General features: G+C 43.2%; 1 protein-coding gene across 2 annotated transcripts in view; it reads left to right on the forward strand.

The window, feature by feature from the left end:
• The window catches only part of DYNC2LI1 (dynein cytoplasmic 2 light intermediate chain 1), a 53,073-nt gene that overhangs the window by 13,451 nt on the left and 19,093 nt on the right, over window positions 1-20,529 (forward strand). For both annotated transcript variants that reach the window (XM_032775031.2, XM_032775037.2), the window contains 7 exons: window positions 1,519-1,705; window positions 3,526-3,594; window positions 5,144-5,221; window positions 13,451-13,527; window positions 13,880-13,950; window positions 14,421-14,518; window positions 19,715-19,807. In XM_032775031.2, coding sequence (XP_032630922.1) covers window positions 1,519-1,705; window positions 3,526-3,594; window positions 5,144-5,221; window positions 13,451-13,527; window positions 13,880-13,950; window positions 14,421-14,518; window positions 19,715-19,807 — 673 coding nt within the window. The remainder of the gene's footprint in view (window positions 1-1,518; window positions 1,706-3,525; window positions 3,595-5,143; window positions 5,222-13,450; window positions 13,528-13,879; window positions 13,951-14,420; window positions 14,519-19,714; window positions 19,808-20,529) is intronic.

Genomic DNA, 20,529 nt, shown 5'->3' on the forward strand with positions numbered 1-20,529 from the left:
ATATCTTCAGGTTTTGTAGAAAGCAATGGGATGGCTTGGTATTTGAGCACTTACTGTCTGTATATTATTGTACTGGCTACTCTAGATTCTGTCATTGCATAATGAGAAAAAGTATTTAAAACATATTGCTGTGGCCTCTGGGAGCCTAGTTGCTCGTGATGATCTTTGGCTACTTTGGAGAATTATCATTTGAATTTTTTTTTTCAAACATTGCCCCCAATGCATGGACTCCAGTATTAAGTGCTGAACTCCACTTCTTCTGGAATGGAGGAGGCTGGTAGCCGCCTGAAGATCATCTCCCCTGTCTTTATGGTAAATGAATCTTTTAATTACAATGACCCAGGGCCTAAAGAATCTTCTCTTTTCCCCTCCTAAGACTGGCCCTATCAATAAGACAACATTACAGTGCAGTGGTCATGTTTGCAACGACAATATTTTCATTTTGTTTCACCAGCACAAATACCTTTTCAGTGGTTTTGTGCCCACCTGCAGTAAAGAAGCTTGTTTATTTTAAACTACTTTGAACTGTATCTAGTTGAGCCAAAACATTAGATTTTTTTTCCATTAGATTTTTTGATGGCATGACTTGATGAAATTAGAGATTTATCTTGCTCTGTAGTTCTTCTGATTTCCCTCCAATCTGGAATCCACATAGTAAAACATGGGGTTCCTATAGAGCCTGGTTGAAACGAGCAGTCAGTCCTCTGCTATTAGTGGCATTCTGTTTCAGACATGTGTTTCAAGTATTCTGTGTTTGATTGGATTTTATTATTCTCTTCCTCTCAGGGCCGACCTTAAACCAGTGCAGCCTTCTAGTATGTATAGGGTCCCATTCTTCCAAGGATCATTAACCTCACATCTCCTGATCTGCCACCCAGAGCATCATCCTCCGTTTGTCATCTGAGGTCCCTTCTAACTGGCAAAACAAGCCATGGCACAGAATACATTTCCTCACTATCTTCTTCTACTTCCTGATTGCAAGGTTGCACTTTGGTTACTCTTCTGATTTTCTGGGCCGTGTAAATGATCACTAAAAGTCAGGAACTTTCATAAGCAGAAGTTTGTCATAACTTAAATAGGGATTTCAGGTAGGCAAGAGATTACTGGGGTGCATGAAGGATTATGTTGAAATGCCTTGTCATACAACAGGAGGGAGCAAAATGAGTCCCTGACACTTGCAGGTACTACTTGTATTTGAACAAAATTTCCAGAAATAAAGTTCAACAATAAAACACCCACAAATCAGTGGTGAGGAATGGAAGAGTCAAAGGTTCAGAAATTCATCTACGAAGACAATTTAAAAGGTTTCAGCAGAGTTCAGAGTATGTTTAAGGGCCATCGCTTGTTCTGCAACCTTTAATACAAGCTTCCTCTCTGGTTTGTTTTTTTCACATTTGTTTTCAGCAGTTGTACTGAGGAAAAAATATTGTTTATGAAAAATGTAATTGTCTTATGTACTAATGATTAGATGGAATAAGAACTCTTCTGTTCCCTTCCCTCGCCCCTTTTTTTAAATAGGACTTTTGCTATAATTCTTGTTTTGGACCTTTCCAAACCTAATGAACTATGGCCAACCATGGACAGTCTCCTACAGGTCACCAGGAACCATGTGGATAAAATTATAACTAAACTGGGAAAAACAAATCCTAAAGTAGCTACTGAAATTAAACAGAGGACGTGGAACAATATGCCAAAGGATCACCCAGTAAGGTTTTTCTAGTATTTTCTCCAGATGTCATAGGCCTTTTATATAGTTAAGGATAATACTTGTGAAAATCATAAATAACTCTTTTAGATTTTTATGCATGACTGAAAATTCATTTTATGTAAATGAACCTGTTCACTGGAAAATTATAGCAATTTAATAAAAATTCAGTAAGAGCAGAAACAAGGAAAGACAGTTTCTTATATCTTCTTCATAGACATCTAATGTGATTGTTATGGCATGTTACACCAGTCACAAGAAACAGCGTTTTAGAGTAGCAGTTTGATATTGATTTTATAATCTTTTTTAAAATGAAGATGAAAACTAGAATGTACAGATGAAGTCGTCTGGCAAGAGACTCGATGAAGGTACAAATTTAAGCAGAGTATAGTTATAACAGCCTTCAACACGACTATATACTTTGCATTTATTCAAGTGTCTATCACAAACTCAGTGCCTTTTGATAATCTGACAACTAATTAAATTATAAAGTTTCAGAAATGTTAACACCAGACCTTTAAATGCAATTGCTAATGTAATTTCTTGAAAAGCTAAAATAGATTGTGGGAAATACAGCTGAACACGTATATGGCACTGTGCATTCAAGTTGTACAAATGTTATGTGTATGCAATTCCTAAACAAATATTTTACAGTTCACAGACTCTGAATATAAATTCTGCTACAGTAACTTATGTAACACAATATAATAAAGAAAATGCTAATAAGGCTCCAAAAAGTGAAAAGCAAAGATGTATTAAGTAAGAAAGCAAATGCATACGATGCTTAGCAGATTTGTTTACAGTGTATGATCCCAATACCGTAGCCCTTACTCATGTGAGCAATCCCATTCACATCAGTGGATGTAGAGGTTGCAGGATTAGATTCAATAATGTGACTTGTCTGTGAAGACTGAGGCAAAAAAAGCATTAAGTACTTCAGCTTTTTCCACATCATCCGTCACTAGGTTGCCTCCCCCATTCAGAAAGGGTCCTGCACTTTCCCTGACCACCTTCTTGTTGCTAACATACCTGTAGAAACCCTTCTTGTTACCTTTCACATCTCTTGCTAGCTGCAACTCCAATTGTGCTTTGGCCTTCCAGGTTACACCCCTGCATTCTTGAGCAATATATTTATACTCTTCCCTAGTCATCTGTCCAAGTTTCCACTTCTTGTAAGCTTCCTTTTTGTGTTTAAGCTCACTGAAGAGTTGTGTTTTAAGCCCAGGTTGCCACCCACTTCTACTTCCCCTACTAATTCCTCCCTGTTAGTGAGCAGCAGGTCAAGAGGAGCACAGTCTCTAGTTGGTTCCTCCATCACTTGCACCAGGAAGTTGTCCCCAACACTCTCCAAAAAATTCATTTCCTCCCTATTCAGCACTCTGCTTGGTATTCAGGGGGCACATTAGGCAGCCAGTTATGGCCCCTTGATCCCATGCTGGCCCAGCCCTGGTGCTTCTCTGACTTATACCCTCTAATGCACTCCTTTCCTTCCTTTCATTCATTTACATGCCCCTTGTGTTGGGGTGGGAATGCCTGGTGCAGGAGCCATTTCCACCAGGTTTATGCCAGAAAGGAATTCCCTTCCTCAAGTGGGTGTGGGGTTTTTTGTTTTTGTTTTTTTTTTCCTCCTGGACATTTGTGGAGAGATTGTATTAGAAAATATGGGACTGTGTAATTATACTGTATAAAGTTTTGTATCTTAAGATTTTGATGTCTTTTTTTTTAAAAATCATTCTCATCCTGTTTTCTGATGTTTAGCTGTTTTATTGTGCTCTTCTGACTTGTTTATGAGCTTTTAAATATATTATGTTGTTTAACAGGATCATGAATTAATTGACCCTTTTCCAATCCCTCTGGTGATAATTGGAAGCAAATATGATATTTTTCGTGTAAGTGATATTTTATATATATTTTTCCATTTGGTTTTATTTATTTAGATTTAAAAATAATTAACAAGACATCTAGCCAAAGCTCTATGAACCCTAACACATGATTAATAATGCAATAAAATCCCACTAAAGTGATCACTGGAACAGGAACTCAGCCACTTACAGTAACTCCTTTTCATCCCTTCATCATTATGGGAAGCATACCCTCATCCTTCTCCAAAAACCTTTGCAAACACTTATCTTTTCCATCATGTCTGGAAAATCACCAGATTTGGTATGTTTCAGACAAAGGAGGGGAGCAAGTTCCAGAGTACTCTCAAAGAATGCCCTGCCTGACACAACCTCTTTTTTTATAATAAGGGGACTCCAGCTTTGATGTCTATGCTGACTGCAGTTGTGGCAGTATGGCAGAGGGAGAGAGGCGATCCCTTCAGTAGGTTCGGCCGGTTTGGGGAGCTGGGGCAGCCTAGGCAGCAAAATGTGTTATGCTCACTGCTTAATTCTGGAATTTTAGTTTTAAATGCTTGCTTACGCAGTCATTTATCATCTGATTTAGAAAGGACAAGTAAGTGAGTGGTCTCATCTTCTAATGTCTCTCAGTAAATTAACTGATAAGCAATGTCAAAGAGCAGTGCAGTTGGTCCTCTATGTTATAAAAAAGAATTCAAGAAATGCACTGTTCATTTATATGAATCAGTTGATCCTCATGGGCCTGGACAGACATATTGTGACAGCTTCCATACTGAGTCCTTTAGCTGGCAGTATAATATATTGGTGTCTGGCCAACTATTTGAGTCACTGTATTTAATTCTTACTAGCAGTGTACTATTCGTTCTTTCATAACCAGGTTTTTGTTTTTCTTCTTTGTTAAATTTTTTTTTAAATAGAGTCATGATTTTCTTGACTCAGTAAATGATTCAGAACATAATAGACACAGGATGAAATCCCAGTCCCTTTGAAGTCCAGGTGTTACTCACAGTTTTTCCAAGAAAGGTCATTTGTATGATTTTGTACATATACTGAATAGGCACAGTTACCGATTAAAAGGGTGTAAGGGTGTGTGTGTGTGTGTGTGTGTGTGTGTGTGTGTGTAGACCTTAATTGGTATGACTGGTGGAGTTCAGAGGGTATACAGCCATAGGTCCAAACTCTGTCAAATATTGTGACATAAAAAGAAAAGATTACTTTATATTATGGCAATGTTGTTACTTTTTAAATTTTAAAGCAGCAGAAAAAAGTGACTCATTGGAAATTAAATATACATCCCCAGTTAAGAGACTCCTTCAGGCAATAATTAAGCTTGAGCCTGGAGTAACACATTGCCTGTAATAGGAGCCGTCTGTAGAAAAGAAAGAAAAATTGTAACAAGCATATTATGTCACAATAGATTGTTATTGAATTCTGTATTGAGATGTAATTATATCATACAACTTTTCACTTAAAAATAAAATAACTAAACTCCTTTGTTGTAGCATAACCATGTAATGCAGTTTCATATTTTAAAAAATTACATTCTCAGTGTAAACATGTTTTTTTATATGTCCTTCAGGAGTTTGACTCTGAGATGAGGAAAATAATGTGCAAGACACTTAGATTTGTTTCGCATTATTATGGAGCATCACTAGTGGTTTGTATATTCTTTTTTGTTGGAGGAGGAGAGGGATGAGCAGTATTTGTGAGATGAAACAATAATTAAAATAGATATATAAAACATCTAGATAAACATGATATGATTGGGACAAATCAGTAAGGCTCATGATGGCTTTCTCCATGAGTGAACCTGTTGAGTAGGGATGTTGGGGTCTGCAGAGGAAGTGTGGGGTATATCAAGTGAATAAACTAACTCTTGAGGGTCCACCAGTCAGAATCCCTGCAGGGGACACACAGGGGCTATGACCTCCATCACAGAACATGGTGTAAGCCACCCACAACAACATTGGTGTCCTGCATCTCACTGCAGTATTCCAAAAGAGGATGTCTTTCCCCATAGATTTTCTGTGCAAGGTCCATTTACTGAAGCTTTATTTTAGGATGACACCTTCATATCTTATCTCCGCTACCAGATATTTTAGAGTATTACACTTCTTACACCCACAACTCTGGATCATTTTAAGAGGTGATACAGGTAAAGCATAGATCACTCTTCCATCCAAGTAAAATAATATTTTCTTAGTATAAATGGAAAACTTTATCTTGCTACTGGAATTGTTACAAATTTCTTGTATAAACTCTGGATAAAATTCCTCATAGTGAATAAAATAATTCTGGTTAAAGGTAGTGACAACCAAATTAACAAATCTCCTAATTAATTTTGATGAGTTTCACTGTTTTATTATGCCATATACTGTAAATATTCTGTGGTATTTATTAAGTAAATAGACTAGGCTACATACTAGCTACTGCTGGAAAATTGGCCTAAATGAGTGTGCATACATGCTTCAAAAGTAATAGTCACAGTAGTTACAGCCATATCTGAGCTCCCCTTGTGGACAGTCATCAGGCTGTTATATTAGACCCAAGCTTTGGATCCCACCTTTTTACGTCTACTGAGTCTGACATCATCCAAACATTGTCCCTGAATCTGGCCTGTCAGGCACACTTTTGTGGTACAGACTCCAATGCTGGTATCCCTTCTTGGAATGTGGAACCCTGTGGTCCCAAGGCTAGAGTGGGTCCCCCAGCAACTTAAGCATGCCCTTTCCAGAGCTCCACACTTGTGGGCACTCCAACTTAGTTTATCCTTTCAGGGACTTTGTGACAATATGTTTTTGTATAATCAGCACATGGCAAGTGTTAGGCTAAAATGTACTTGTGTGTGTGTATGCATGAATTAGGATTGGTCTGGGAGGCCATATCTCAATATAGGCATAAAGATGCCTCCCTTCAGCCTCTCCTTTGGAGGACCTAGGGCTTGATCCCATTGTAACCAATGGCAAAATTCCCATTCACTTTGATACTGCAGGTTGAGAGCTCCAGAGAGCACCTCTTAGGCACTGTCTGCCTGAGAAAGTTGTTCTAGTTTAGCTTAATATGTGATTTTATATTGATTTAGTTAAACTGTACAAAAAGCTAGTGGACCCTCACTCTTATTTCATTTTACCAGTGACTTATTTTGGTTTAGCTTATTATGATTCCTAATTGACAACGTATAATGAAATAAACTTGGTTTAAACTGATATAAAAATGTCAGTACAGCCCTTTGGATTGATTTAGCATCACACCTTAAGGTAAGGCAGTGCAAACTTTCTCATGTAGCCAAGGCTTGAGAGCTGTACTTTAGGTCCTCAACAGTTGAAGTTTCAGTGAAGCATGGGGGAGTTCTCAGAAAGGCCATCATCCCAGCAACCATCCTCCACTCTACCAGAGCTAGAGGGTAGGTTTTTGTTCTGGTTTGTGCATGTGCATTTGTGAACTCCTAACCAGAATTTGATCCTTAGAATTAGATTTCACTAAATTTAGAAGAATGTTAAAGTGTCCTTTAAGCCTCTGTGCGGCCTAGGTCAGTTAAAAACACTTGACCCCTAAACTGCTGTCTGTGAACCAAATCCTGATCCTACTGAAATAAGTGGCAGAAGTTCCATTCTTTTTCAGGTGATTGCACATGTCCGTTCCGCTGCAGATGTGTGTATACCTTGTGCACGTTGTCAGAGAAGTTTTTCCCTCAGTGGTACTTGTCGGGGTGGCAACAGCATACTGGTATAAGGGAGCAGAGCTGCCCTGACCCCCCTCTGTACTTTCTTACTGCCAGTGACAGTTGTTGGAGTGATCTCAGACTTGTTGGCATAAGCTTCCCTCATTCTTTCACATATATACCCTGTTATTGTTAGGAGGTAGTTAATTAGTTAAGTTTAAATTAATTTTAGCTAGCTTTAGTGATAGATGTTAGTCTTAGGCCACTTTGGACTAGTTTTCATCTTTTGATATTGATACCAAAATGATGCTACACTCACCAGGTTTTAAGTTCTGCCGCACTTATGCTAAGCCTGTGCTAATCAGTGACCCATACCCGGCCATTTGAAATGTTTGGCAGAATCCTACATATGTGACAAAGGTTTGTAAGGGATTTAAGCCCCAGTGAAAGAAAGGTAGAGTGTCATGGCTCAAATGTTTGCTTGTGGACGCAGTACTTTGTCCCCCATTGGACTTGTTTCATGCAAAGAGTGCCCCAAGTACATCAGCCTTAGTCGACAGTGCAGCGGAGTTGTCTGCAGTGCCTCAGTCCCATTCAGTGATATTGCAGAAAAGGCTTAGATCCTTCTCAGACTCAGTACCTCAATCGGGGATGTCAGTGCCGAATCCTAGTAGAGGCAGAGACTCTAAGACATTCAGGGGAGAGTCTGTTGCTGGAGCAGTCTTCAGCTAAGAAGAAGGGATTGCCACCTCCAGAGCCTGTTCCAGGTCTATTGAGGGCATCTTCTGAAAGATCTCTGTGGCAGACCATCAGTCATTGCCTCTCCCATTCACCCCAGAGTCGTATGCAGCCCCAAGGATCAAGCTTAGTCTCACTACCAGTATCCCCGGCAGTACGAGAAGGTTTACAGTCAGTACTGATACTTGCAGCACCTACTTCTCCATGTCAGAACTCACAGTACCGTTCCTTTCCAAGCTTCCACAAAGGCCACTGCAGTCAAAGCACAAGCCTCCACTGATATCTCCGGTACCACCATCCATAGGCTCAGGCTACCTATCCCCAGTCCCAACGGGTTCTACCTCCTAATGTCAGACATTTCATATTCTTCCTCTTCGGACTCAGAGGTGCATTCCTCTGTGTTCCATCCAAGACAGAAGGCATATTGTCCATCTTAGAATTGGGGACTGCCAATCATGCAACAGTCAACACTAGCCACGTCCTCTTAAGGGATGATGGGCTGGTCAAAGATGGGACTGAGGCCCATATGAGTGTGCATTCTGGACACTGTGGGGCATCCTTCTTCTGGCTTGGACTTTCCTGCAACTTTCTCATTTTTTGTCATCAAGACTGCTATGGGGGCATTGGAATGAAGAGCATCATTAGCTGGTTCCCAGTATCAAAATCAGTACCAAGCAGCCAGAAGTCACTCAGGTGGCTTCCCCACCACAAGTCAAGGAGCAGCCACCAACTCAGAATCTTGTGGTGTCTTCTTTTTCATCTCCAGACGAGGCTGTTGAGGCAAATCACTACCACCAGAAAACCCCAGGGCTCATCAAGATCTGTTGAGAAGAGTGGTATAGATGTCAGAGCTTCCCTATACCGTTTTCCATAAAGTTTATCTCTTCCCTCACCCAAATTTTTTAACGAAGGTACTTTCTAATTTTCATGTTAAACAGGCAATCTGTTTGCCAACATCATTCCCAAAACCCCATGTGCACAGAGATGAGGAGAGACTTAGGGCATGGCTACACTTGCAAGTTGCAGCGCTGGTGAGGGGGTTACAGCACTGCAACTTAGCAGGTGTCTACACTTAAAAGCTCAGCCAGCGCTGCAACTCCCTGTTTGCAGCGCTGGCTGTACACCTGGTCTGCCCGGTATCCTTTATTACTATACTGCTGTCTATCAAATGTTGTCTATCGATGCTAGTGTGTTGTAGTAGCGATTCTTTTTTCTCATTTACTTTAACTGCTTTGCATTTATTTTGTAGCGATTCCACGCTGCTGTTGCAGTGCTGGTCATCAGGGGTGTGGACACACTCACCAGCGCTGTAATTGGCCTCCAGGGTATTAGGAGGTATCACAGCATACCTTTTTGCTCTCTGGTCATTGCTTCGCACTCCACTGCCCTGGGCTCAGAGCCTGGAGAGGAGGGGGACGGTGTAGAGGAACCCGAGAGGGAGTTTACTGAGGTGTTTGTGACTCCCAGGAGTCATGCAGCCAGGAAGAAGCTAGCCAGTCGCAGCCACTGGGACTTGGTAGTGAGGAACCAGCAGAGGAGCCTGTTCCTGGTAAGAAGCTTTTATATAAGGATGCAAATGTTTGGGAGCAGGGGGCTATGGCTGCCTGCAAGCATGCCTAGATGTGGAATAGCCCATGATTTCCTGTAGCTGCTCTTTGCTTTCCACAAGTCACAGAAACCCCATGGCTTCCAGAGTGAAGCAACCCCCACCCCCACCCTTCCCAGGTGAGCTGTGTGTGCAAGATGGCTCTGAGAGTAGTGCTGTGGCAGATGTGGGTGTAGGGTTCAGTTTTATTTCCTGTAGCTGCTCTTTGCTTTCCACAAGTCACAGAAACCCCATGGCTTCCACAGTGAAGCAACCCCACCCCCCCCTTCCCAGGTGAGCCACGTGGCAGCTCCCCCTTCCCTGTGAGCCACGTGTGGGGAAACTCACCATCTCTATCTGCAGCTGCGGCCTCTCTGTGCTATGCTCAGAATGTGTAAATGATGCTACAAAAACTTTAAAAACAATGCGCCTCTGTATTAACAGTATCTCTCTGTTTTTTTTAAAGTGACCTTGAATACTGCTCCATCAGCGCAGACTTCTGAAAGACTGCAAAGCTTAAGAAAAAAACCAAGGAAGAGATGGTGAAAGCAGTTATGAATCTATATTCCACAGAATAAAAAGTTGCAAGACTGGAGGGATAAGGAAACCATGAAAAAGGAACAGGCTGCAAGATAAAGGAGAAGGCTGCAAGAGAAAGGAATTGACTACCAAGAGAAGCACAGATCGGCAGGGATGACTTAAAAAAAAGTGGAAAAAAAAGCCTCTCATTTCTTTCATGTATTATTTTACTTTTCATAACTATATGAATAATAAAATTATTATACATTGCATCATATATGCTGTTGATTGGTTATTAATGACTGCCGTTTCACATGTGTGGGTCCCCGCCACTCCCTGGGTGTGCACATGTGTTGGTTCCAGCTGCTCCCTGCAGGGTTAATGCCCTGGAAACTGCAGGGCAGCAGTGGACATGGGCTGGCTGGAGCAGGGCAGGGGCTGACTGGAGGGTAGGGGCTGGCTGCAGGCAGGGCAAGGGATTGTGGGGCTGGTTGGAGACAAGGGGTGTGGGGGGGCTGGCTTCAGGCAGGGCCAGGAGGGTGCAGCAGGGGTTTGCAGGGCTGGAGAAAGAGGAGTGGTGGGACTGGCTGGCTTCAGGCAGTGGGGTGCAGCAGGGGTTGACTCAGACAGGGCAGGGGTGCGGCTGGGCAGAGTGTGCAGAGCTGGTGCGGGCAGCAGTGTGGGGGGGGCTGGCTGCTTTGGCAGGGCTGCAGGGGTGTGTGGCAGGGGGGCTGGAGACAGGACAGGGTGTTTGGCAGAGGTGGCTGTGGTATGGGTGCAGAGCTGCTGCAGGCAGGGGGGGCTGGACTGGTGTGGGCAGGTCATGGGGTGCAGCAGAGGCAGCTGGAACCCCAGCCCTTTAAGTAGCCCCCAAACCGCCTTCTACTCGGGGACCTTTTAAATAGCTTGTGGAGCGCTGGGAATGCAAGAGGGAGGCGGGGCTCCGGCGGCTATTTGAAGGACGGCGGTGGCAGAGGCAGCTGGAGCCCCAGGACTTTTAAATACCCCCTCACTGCCCCAGGGCTCGGGGGGGGGCTATATAAAGGGCCCAGAGCTCCGGCCAGGAGAGCGGGGCTCGCCGCGCTCCGGCCGGCTCCAGTCGGGGCTCCAGCCGGGAGAGCGGGGCTTGCCGCACTCCGGCAGGAGGCGGCAAGCCCTGCTCTCCCGGCCGGAGCCCCGGCTGGAGCCCCGGCCGGAGCGTGCGAGCCCCGCGACTCCTGGCCGGAGCGCGACAAAGCCCCACCGCCCCACTCTCATGGCTGGAGCCCCGGCCGGAGCGCCGCAAGTCCCGCCGCCCGGCTGGAGCTCTAGCTGGGAGAGCGGGGCCATGCCGCACTCCCGCCAGCGCTTCACTCAAAGGAGCGGGACCATGGAGCAGACCACAGCCGGGATGGGTAAGTTTAAAAAAAAAAAAAAAATTAAAAAAGTTCCCTCTTAGCGCCGGGGTCCGATTCCCTGGCAGCAGGGGTTGTTGGGGAACAGGAAGCGGAATGACCTGCACCCTTCCACAACCCACAACGCCAAAATGGACGAGGTGCTCTGTGGGATAGCTGCCCACAATGCACCACTCACAACAGCGCTGCAACTGGTGCAAATGTGGACACACTGCAGCGCTGGCCGTACACAGCTGTACGACCACAGCTGTAACTACCAGCGCTGCAAAACTGCCAGTGTAGCCACAGCCTTAATTGACTGGATGTGAGAGGGGCCTTAACTTTCTCCCTGGAGCATACTAACTCCTTTAGATCTTCCATGCAGTTGTTCATTGCAGTTTCGGGCAAGGCTAAGGGCCAATCAGTTTTCACTCAGAAAATCTCATCCTGGATCTCCTTGTGAATTCGTGTATGCTACCAGTTGGCTAATATGGGATCACCAGCTAGAGTATTGGCTCATTCTATTAGAGCACAGGCAACTTCTGCTGCTTTTTTGGTGCAAGTGCTGATCATAGACATTGTAAAGCAGCGACTTCGTCATTAGCCCACATTTTTGCTTCTCATTATGCCATTTCCCATCAGTTCAGGGATGAAGCCAATTTCAGATGGGTAGTCCTACAGTCACTGTTCAGAGACACTCCAAGCCACTTCCATGTTTGTCTGCTTATAAATCACCTACAGTGGAATGCACATGTTCAAACACTCAAAAGAAAAAATGGTTAAATAGCTTTCTGTAACTGTTGTTCCTGGATATGTGTTGTACATGTGCATTCCATGGCCCCGCTTCCTTTCCCTTTCTATCGGAATCTATCTCGTATGAAGGAACTTCAAGGGGCGGAAGTGTCTCCACCCTCTTATACCAGCATGCAGTGGCATATGGTGACAGAAGGGCTCTCAATTTGTTTCAATGGGTATTGCTGAGGGAAAAAGTTCTCCCAAATCTGTACATGAGGAACATGCACACCTACAGTTGAATGCAAACATCTTGGAAAAACAAGAGTGACAGGGAAGTAGATAACAGTTTCTTTCTTCATTAGAATAGAATTTGGCCCTGGAAGATATAGGTTTGCTGTTGAAGAACAAGTCAGAAGCTGAGAGAGGATGCTGCTTGAAAAAGTGTTTTAGAAGCCCTCTTCCGAGTAATTTGTACTATCAACCCTTATCCTGCCACTGACTATAAAAATGCTTTTTATCATATGATTTAAGTCCCAAGAACACATTTATAGTTGTTTGTTACATTACACCTCTGAGTGTTCATGGTATTCTGGGCAATTTTCACTGTAGTTGAAAGGTTTAATAATTCATTAATCTTTTGCAAATGTCTGTCTCTCTTAGTTTAAACAGTATAAATAAAAAATGTGAACCCATACCATATTGCAGAATTCTATCTTCTGTTCTTTCTTGAATGTAGGTTTTTATTTTGTCTTGGTTTCAGTAGTCACTGACAAATACATTAGTCCTTTAAACAGAGTGGGGCAGAGTTGGATGCCCAATACTAGTGTAAATTGGGAATAACTGTAATGAAGCCAATTAATTTGCACTACTGTAACTGAGGCCAGGTCCACACTAGGAATTTACATTGGTATACTTACATCTCTAAAGTGTGTGAAAAATCCACACCCAAGAGACATAGCTATATTGACCTAACCCCTAGTGTAGAGAGTGCTAGGTTGATGGAAGTAGTTTTCTATCAACCTAGCTACAGCCTCTCGGGGAGGAGGATTACCTAATTGATAGGAGAATCCCTCTCATTGGTGTGGGTAGCATCTACACTGAAGTACTACAGTGGTGAAACTGCTACTGTAGCATTTTAAGTGTAGAAAAGCCTTAGTGTTAGACTGTGGCCCAGTTTCTCTAGCTGTAATCCTGACGTGCACAAAACCTAATTTACGTTACTAATTTCTGTGATGAAAGAGCATAACATGTGCTTTATTCTTTGATTTCTTTTAGTTTACCAGCAAATCTGAGGCCCTCCTGCTAAAAGCCCGTGTTCTTATTAATCATTTGGCATTTGGCTTTGACAGAAGGTAACAACTACTCTGCCCTGCGGTTGACAGTTTTGCACAGAATTTATTGTTGGCTATTCATAGGTGTCTTTTCAAAGCTAGATTTTCAGCCCAAAAGTCATCAAAATATATTTTATCCAAAGATGCCATCTATAGAAGATTCTCACTCTTGAATTCTTACTCTTGAGTCTTGGCAGCTTAGCACAAGGCAGATGGAACTCCCTATGTTCTTAAGGATTTTTGGACCCTAAAGAGAATAGTAATGGAGAGGACCACAGGCCACGACCGACCACCCTTGATCATGTTTTTTAGCTGTATTTGACAGGTATTTGATTACTAATATGAACTTTTTTTCTTTTTTTAATCTGTTTAGCAAATCCATATCTGTGGATCAGAATAAACCATTGTTTATCCCAGCAGGATTGGATTCTCTAAATCAAATAGGTTGGTGAACTTCTTGTCCAACATTTTTATTGCTCAAATAGCTTATTAAAATGAGAGGAAACAAGTTTAAAACAGATAAAAAGAAATACTAATTTATACAAAATTGATTTAACCTGTGGAACTCAGTGTTACATTATATTATTGAGGCAAATAGTTTAGTAAATTTAAAAGAAGAATTAGAATTTTATATTCCTAAGAATAGCTTCTGTCATTACACTAGTTAAGATAAAAATTGTAAGGGTTTTTGGGCTTCATAATTCTAGTTGTGAGTTGATAACTGGTTTGCGTCAAGTCTTACACAATTAGTTTCATAAGAGGGGACTTATACTTTCTTCAAGTTCATCTGCCACTTGTCACTGTTGAAGACAGAATACTATACTAGAAGGATCATTGGCTTGACATGATATGGTAATTTCAGTATTCTTGGGACAACATGCTGATGTCCTTCTATATCGTGCTGTGATCTTTAGGACCACCACCTGCCTCTGACAGTGATATTGGAAAACTGCATGCACATACACCTGTGGATTTGTGGAAAAAAATATATGAAAAAACATTTCCACCTAAGGTATGTATTTTTATTTTTGCTGGACAGCTCTTTTCTTCATTCAGAACAGATGAGTAGTGCCTCCCATCTGTGGAATTCAGAGGCAGTTCAGTACTGTTGCTGGAAACTGCAGGACTAAAGGTCTGCCCTTTAGCTTAGGCATCAGAATTTCTGCTGCTAGTGGCAGAGCCAGTTTGCATTTCGATTTCTCCTGACCACCTTATTTTATAACTTAATTTTTATTTGCTTTTGTATAGTAGTGACTTAATTTCAACGTCTAAGTCCTCATTCCCTCTTCTCAACTGAAAAATCATTGGAACGCTGAGGCTTTAATCCTCTGGTTTATCTGAAATAGCACCCCTCAAATGGGCTTCCGTCTCCCCCATCCTCCAGAAGTAGAGAAGCCCTGAAAGCAGTGACTCAAATTCAAGACATGCTATAGGTAGCTTTCCTGGAGCCTCTCAGGTTGAACTGTGCCCTGCTGCCACAAGCCCTCCCTCTGCCCCTGTGTGGGGCTTTGAGTTGGATCGGCATGCTAGGGCTTTACTCGTAGCCCAAAACAGCTATTCCACTGTGGCAAGCACCAGGAGCATGAGGATTCCCAAGGAGATACGAACCCCTTGCAGCCTGCTATGGGGTAAGTCTGGCAAACTCCAGAGACTTCAGGTCCTAAAAAGAGAAAACAAGCATTCCTTTCATAAGTGTTCCCTTTGTAAATCAAGTTTGGATTGTTTTCTAAAAGATCTGCTCTAGGAATTATGTGGGGGAAATTCTGTGGTTTGTGTTATACAGGGGGTCAGACTAGATCATCCCAGTGGTACCTTCTGGCCTCAGAATCTATGAATAAGGAAGTAATTAGTATTGTTAATGAGAAAGTGTGTAAAAATCAAGGTATAAACTTTTTTCTTTTGCCTTCCCACCCTGAGGGAATGTTTGCTGGGTCTTTTCTCCTATAGTAGGCTCTCTAATAGTGTTGTATATCAGGATCACTGTCCCTCTCTCACCCTGCAGCATGTCTGGGCATATAGAAATATCTCTTCTTACTCCTGGGGAAATTCTGCACTACTGTGCATAGGCAGAATTCATGTCCCTCACATATTTCTTTGCTTCCCTGCAGAAAAATGACTTTCTGACAGGGATGCAAAGGGAAGCTGCAAAAACAGTTACACACCGCTCCCTAGCTGTGCAAGTACATCGTTTCAGGCACCCAGAGCAGCCGGTGGAGAGGTAAATCACCATAGGGCTGGGGACATCCCAGCCAGTGGTTCCTACACTGAGCTGGATCAGCAGCTAGGCCTGGCTGGGCTGGAGGAAGGACAGGATGGGACTTGCTCATTACCTGCAAGAAGGGTCTGGGACTGTGTCAGATCCACCCTTCAGAAGCCTGCCCCAGCTGCAGGAAGCTCAGCATCCTTCCCTGCTTCCTGCCCCCATCACTCCACAGAGGTCATTGTATGGGGGGCTGCTCCCCTATCCGCCCAACTCCCGTGCATCTGGACCTCCCATACCCAGACACCCCTGCCAAGCCTCACCCTGTATACCCAGAACCCCTCTAGCCCTCCATACCCAAACCCCACCCCACTGAACTTCAGTCCCTGCATGTGGAGCCCCCCTGCTTCCAGATTGGTACACCTGCACCCAGATCACCCCTACTGAGCTTCCTGCACTGACCCCCATCCTCATGAGCCCCATCCCCCTGTACCACCCTGAACCCCCACATCCAGACACCCCCACTACTGACTCCCAACTAGCTGCACCCAGACCCCCAGCCCACAAAGCCCCACTCCTCCAGCCCCCAGACTCCACCTCTGCTGAGCTCCCCCTCCAACCAGACACTCTGCTGAGCCCTAACCACCTTCATTTGGAAACCCCTACAGAGTCCCATTGCCCCTGCACCTGGGAACGCCCCTCCCCCCCAGCCCATGAGCCCTTGTGCATCCAGATCCCCCACTTTGCTGCCTGCACCCAGATTGTCCCACACAGAACCTTATCACCACACACCTGGATCTCCCTACACTGCCCCTCCACACTTGGATCCTGCCTGGTTGATCTGTCTGCCCCACACCTGGTGTGCCTGGCACAGAGCGGCAGGGCACCAGGGTATTTCTGGGGCAGGCCCAGCCTTGTGCTGTGTCAGGGTCGGGTGCAGCCTCACCACTGAGTCCATGTCTTGGGTGAGGGGGTTGTGGAGGCCGCAGGGCGATCTCCCACCTTTGTACATCCAGTGGCTTGTGCTCCCTACTGCCATGCTGGAGCCTCTGCATTTATTAATTGACAAATAAAACTTGCAGAATTTTAAAATACTGTGTGCAGGATATTTAATTTTTTAGTGCGGAATGCCCTCAGAAGTATCTTATGTCTGTGAGGTCCTGTCCCAGGAAGCAGCATAATGAGAATTGTGCATGTCTGGTTTTCAGTCATGGACCCTTACTCTGCTAGGGAAAGAGGCTTAAGGATGGGAATGGGTTTCTCTTCACCTTTCTGTAGCTGGCTCCTCATTAAAGCATATGATGCACTCTAGGAAGCCTGTGCCCAAAATAGAGGTATAATAGGACTCAATTCCCCATGCAGCTTCACCATCATGGAATTACTGTGGGGAGGGAGGGAGTAAGTGAGTAATCTCCCATGTTCACAATAACTTCTCATTTAAAGTCCAGAATGGTACTCGGTCTCTCCTGAAGTACTCAAATGGGTGCTGGTCATCCTGAGGAAGCAGGCAGGCTTCCATTCAGGGACCCAGTGCAATCCAGTGGGCTGTTTCCACAGTCAGGTATTTGTCCCAGTATCTTTCCTCAGTTAAATGGTCTGAGATCAGATTGAGTAGTGTGCTACATCCTTCCTATAAACTAGTAGGCAAAAACCTCTCCCAGGACAGGAAGAGAATGACTCAAAAGGAGCTCATTAATAACGGTAATAATATTGTCAAACAGAATGAGGTACACATTTTTCCGTATTCACCTCCTAGAGAGGACACCTCATAAAATCCAGATGGGTACTTCTGATTAAAACAAAGTGTTGAACTAAGACATAGTCCCCTTTGGAAGGGGACTTCCTTCCAAAAGATCCCATAGACCATAAGAGTGAGGAAAGTACAATGAAATTTCAAAGCCTTAACTAGCCATTAAGACCACAAGTATTCTCTGTATTTAAGAAGGAAAACCTATCTCATTGCAAGCAAGTGGCTTGTCATCTAGGCACTTGCTTGAGTGAGAAAGGTCTTTAGTTCATATTCTGGTCAAGTCCTTGTGGTAGTATGCAAAATGTCTTTTATCTGGCAATTTTTCTTGGGTCCTGGTGTTATTTGTGTCAAGAACAGTGGCTCCTAGGGTGACCAGATCTCCTGATTTTATAGGGACAGTCTCAATATTTGAGGCTTTTTCTTATATAGGCACCTATTACCCCCTACCCCCGTCCCAATTTTTCACACTTACTATCTGGTCACCCTACCCAGGGTTGTGAGTTCAATCCTTGAGGGGGCCATTTGAGGATTGATCCTGCTTTGAGCAGGGAGTTGGACTAGATGATCTCTTGAGGTCCCTTCCAACCCTAATAATCTATGATTCTAACTCAGTGGCTACAAAGCAAGCATGTTCATACCCATGAATACCAATCAGTCATCCCAGCAGATACCCTTTGCATCCAAACTTACAGGTGTGAGGCTTTTAGGGGAAATATAAAATAGTAATTGAGAAAGCAGGGAGGCCCTAACTCTCACTATCAAAGCCAGCATAGCAATCTGTTAGTCACTACCCACACCAAAGGTGTGCGAGTAGAGATTAGTCTCCTACTAAAAAATAAGATATATATGGAGCAGAAACTTCCAATGAAGATCTAGGCACACTTTCTTCCTAAATCAACAAAAATCTCAGTAAGGGGAAGATAAAATGAGCATTTGTATATAAGAACTTGCAATTCCCATACAGGGAAACTTCATTTTGATCTACCCTCTGTACCCAGAGTTCTAAGAAATGGCTTGTAGTAGTCACAACAAAGCTCAGATTGCAAGTATATTCATTCATGGACAACATCCCAGTCAGTGCTCTGTCCAGAGAAACAGACTCATATAATTTACCAGATGGTGGAAAAGATTCAGACCTACCAAGTGTTCAAAATCAAGAACTTTTTGAGACCAATGCAGAGAATCGTATTAGCCATTTCCTGGCAGCTGTCAACTGTAACCATTTTTCTCCAGCAATTAGGATGGTTGGTGCCACAGAATCATGTGGCCATGAAGACACAGAACCTCACCAGATGTAGTGCAAAATTAGGTGTCGTTCCCATATCATGTCCAGATGTCCCATTATGGACAAGTAAGTTCAATTAACTTGCAGAAAGCTAACCCAATCTTCACTCTATAGCCTTGCATAGTCACTACAGAAGCAAACTTCACAAGGTGGGGAGCAAGCCTGGAAGACAAGATGACACAGGGGTCATGGTCCCTCACTCAGGAAAAGGAAAGTCTCCAGTTCTGTTAAGTGCACACTTTGTGCTGTACAGTTTTCCTGAATCTCATAGTACACATTTTTAATTCACTTTAACAGGTCTGTCAATATTGTGTCTGAACACCAATATAGGAATGGCCATACGAGATCAATACCAGTGGCCTGCCAAGTGCAGAATTCTGTCTCTGATTGCGGCCACTACCAGCTCTTTCCAAGGAAGGTGCAAGAAACCCTGTAGTGAACATTTATGGAATAATTTGTCCACGGTGGACATTTCCTCATTCTTCCTGATAATTAGAGGTTGGCTTGTACTCTGAAGCATGAATGTTTATATCCATTCCAGGAAGTAAGCAGTGAGCAGAGTTAATCTGAGGTGATAGAAATAATGTCACAGGCAGAGAAGAATTTGCTTTTTTTCAAGACTGTTCATTTACAGGATGCAGAAAAGTGAGCTGTGGTTGTCTTCTCTGGTCCCTGATAGTATTTCTTTTTTTTAACTTGATAGACGACTAAGGAACTTCCAGTGCATCTGCAGAAAAGACCAAACTGCTGGGGATGAATCTTGTGGCCTAAATATTAAGTTTGCTGCTTTACAAATGAATATATTGCATTGAATTGTCTGAGTGATGGATGATAAATGCTTATTTTCTTGCATGCATTTGCAAGACTGTATTATGTTCCTCAGACTCTTTACTAAGTATTCTGTTAAAGCACTGAAAGTTAAACTTCATGATTTGGTGTTTTTTATCCTTTTTTTTTCTTCTTCAAATTTCAGAGTACTAGGGACTTAAAAGATGTCAGTGATCCTGCCCAGGATACACAGTATGCTGAGTATGAAGTTGATGCAATGCGAACTCAGAAGAATCAGGTACATTATTGTGTTGCTGCTCATGTTACTGTAATCAGCTGCCCCTAATACTCATTAGCATTTCTAAGGCAGTTAATATGTATACCCGTAGAATCTACATTTGGCTTTTGAGAACCAAATTGAAACCATCTGATCCTAATTGGTTGATCTTTCTCCTCTCTTCTCACTCTTGGAATGTGATCGTGACCAGCACTTAGATGTTGTCTAAAAGTTCTGTGTTTTGTTGTTGGGTCAGACATGAACAGTTCATTGGCTACCTTCCGTGAACCCTCTTCAAGTAGACTTCTAACAATATTGTTATTAAAAAAAAAAATTCTTTCAGCATAAGAGCCAGTAGAGTCTGTTCCCCGATATCTGGGCTTCAGTTCTGCCATGTTTTGGAGAAATGGGGAGATTGGTTGTAAACATTTGGGTTCACTGATCCTCTTTTGCTGGGAATAAGGCAGGAAAATAAATTTGTGCAAAAATTTCATGCTCGTTGTAAATCAAGACTGAGATGTTCAGTCTCATTTATGTTGGTTTGCCTTGCAGTGATTCTCAGGAGGGGATAGATGTAGGGCAGAATTCCCATCTGCTTTCACTTTATGCTTTTTAGTACACGATCAGGGGCTAATAAAATTATCTCCATCCACAGTATGATTAAAGACGAGCCTTGCTCATCCTTCTGATCGTGCATGTTTAACCAAGCTGACAGTACTCTGAGTTTAAAAGGAGGGGTCCAG

This window comes from Chelonoidis abingdonii, chromosome 3 (genome assembly GCF_003597395.2).
Source record: "Chelonoidis abingdonii isolate Lonesome George chromosome 3, CheloAbing_2.0, whole genome shotgun sequence".
NCBI classification, from domain to species: domain Eukaryota; kingdom Metazoa; phylum Chordata; order Testudines; family Testudinidae; genus Chelonoidis; species Chelonoidis abingdonii.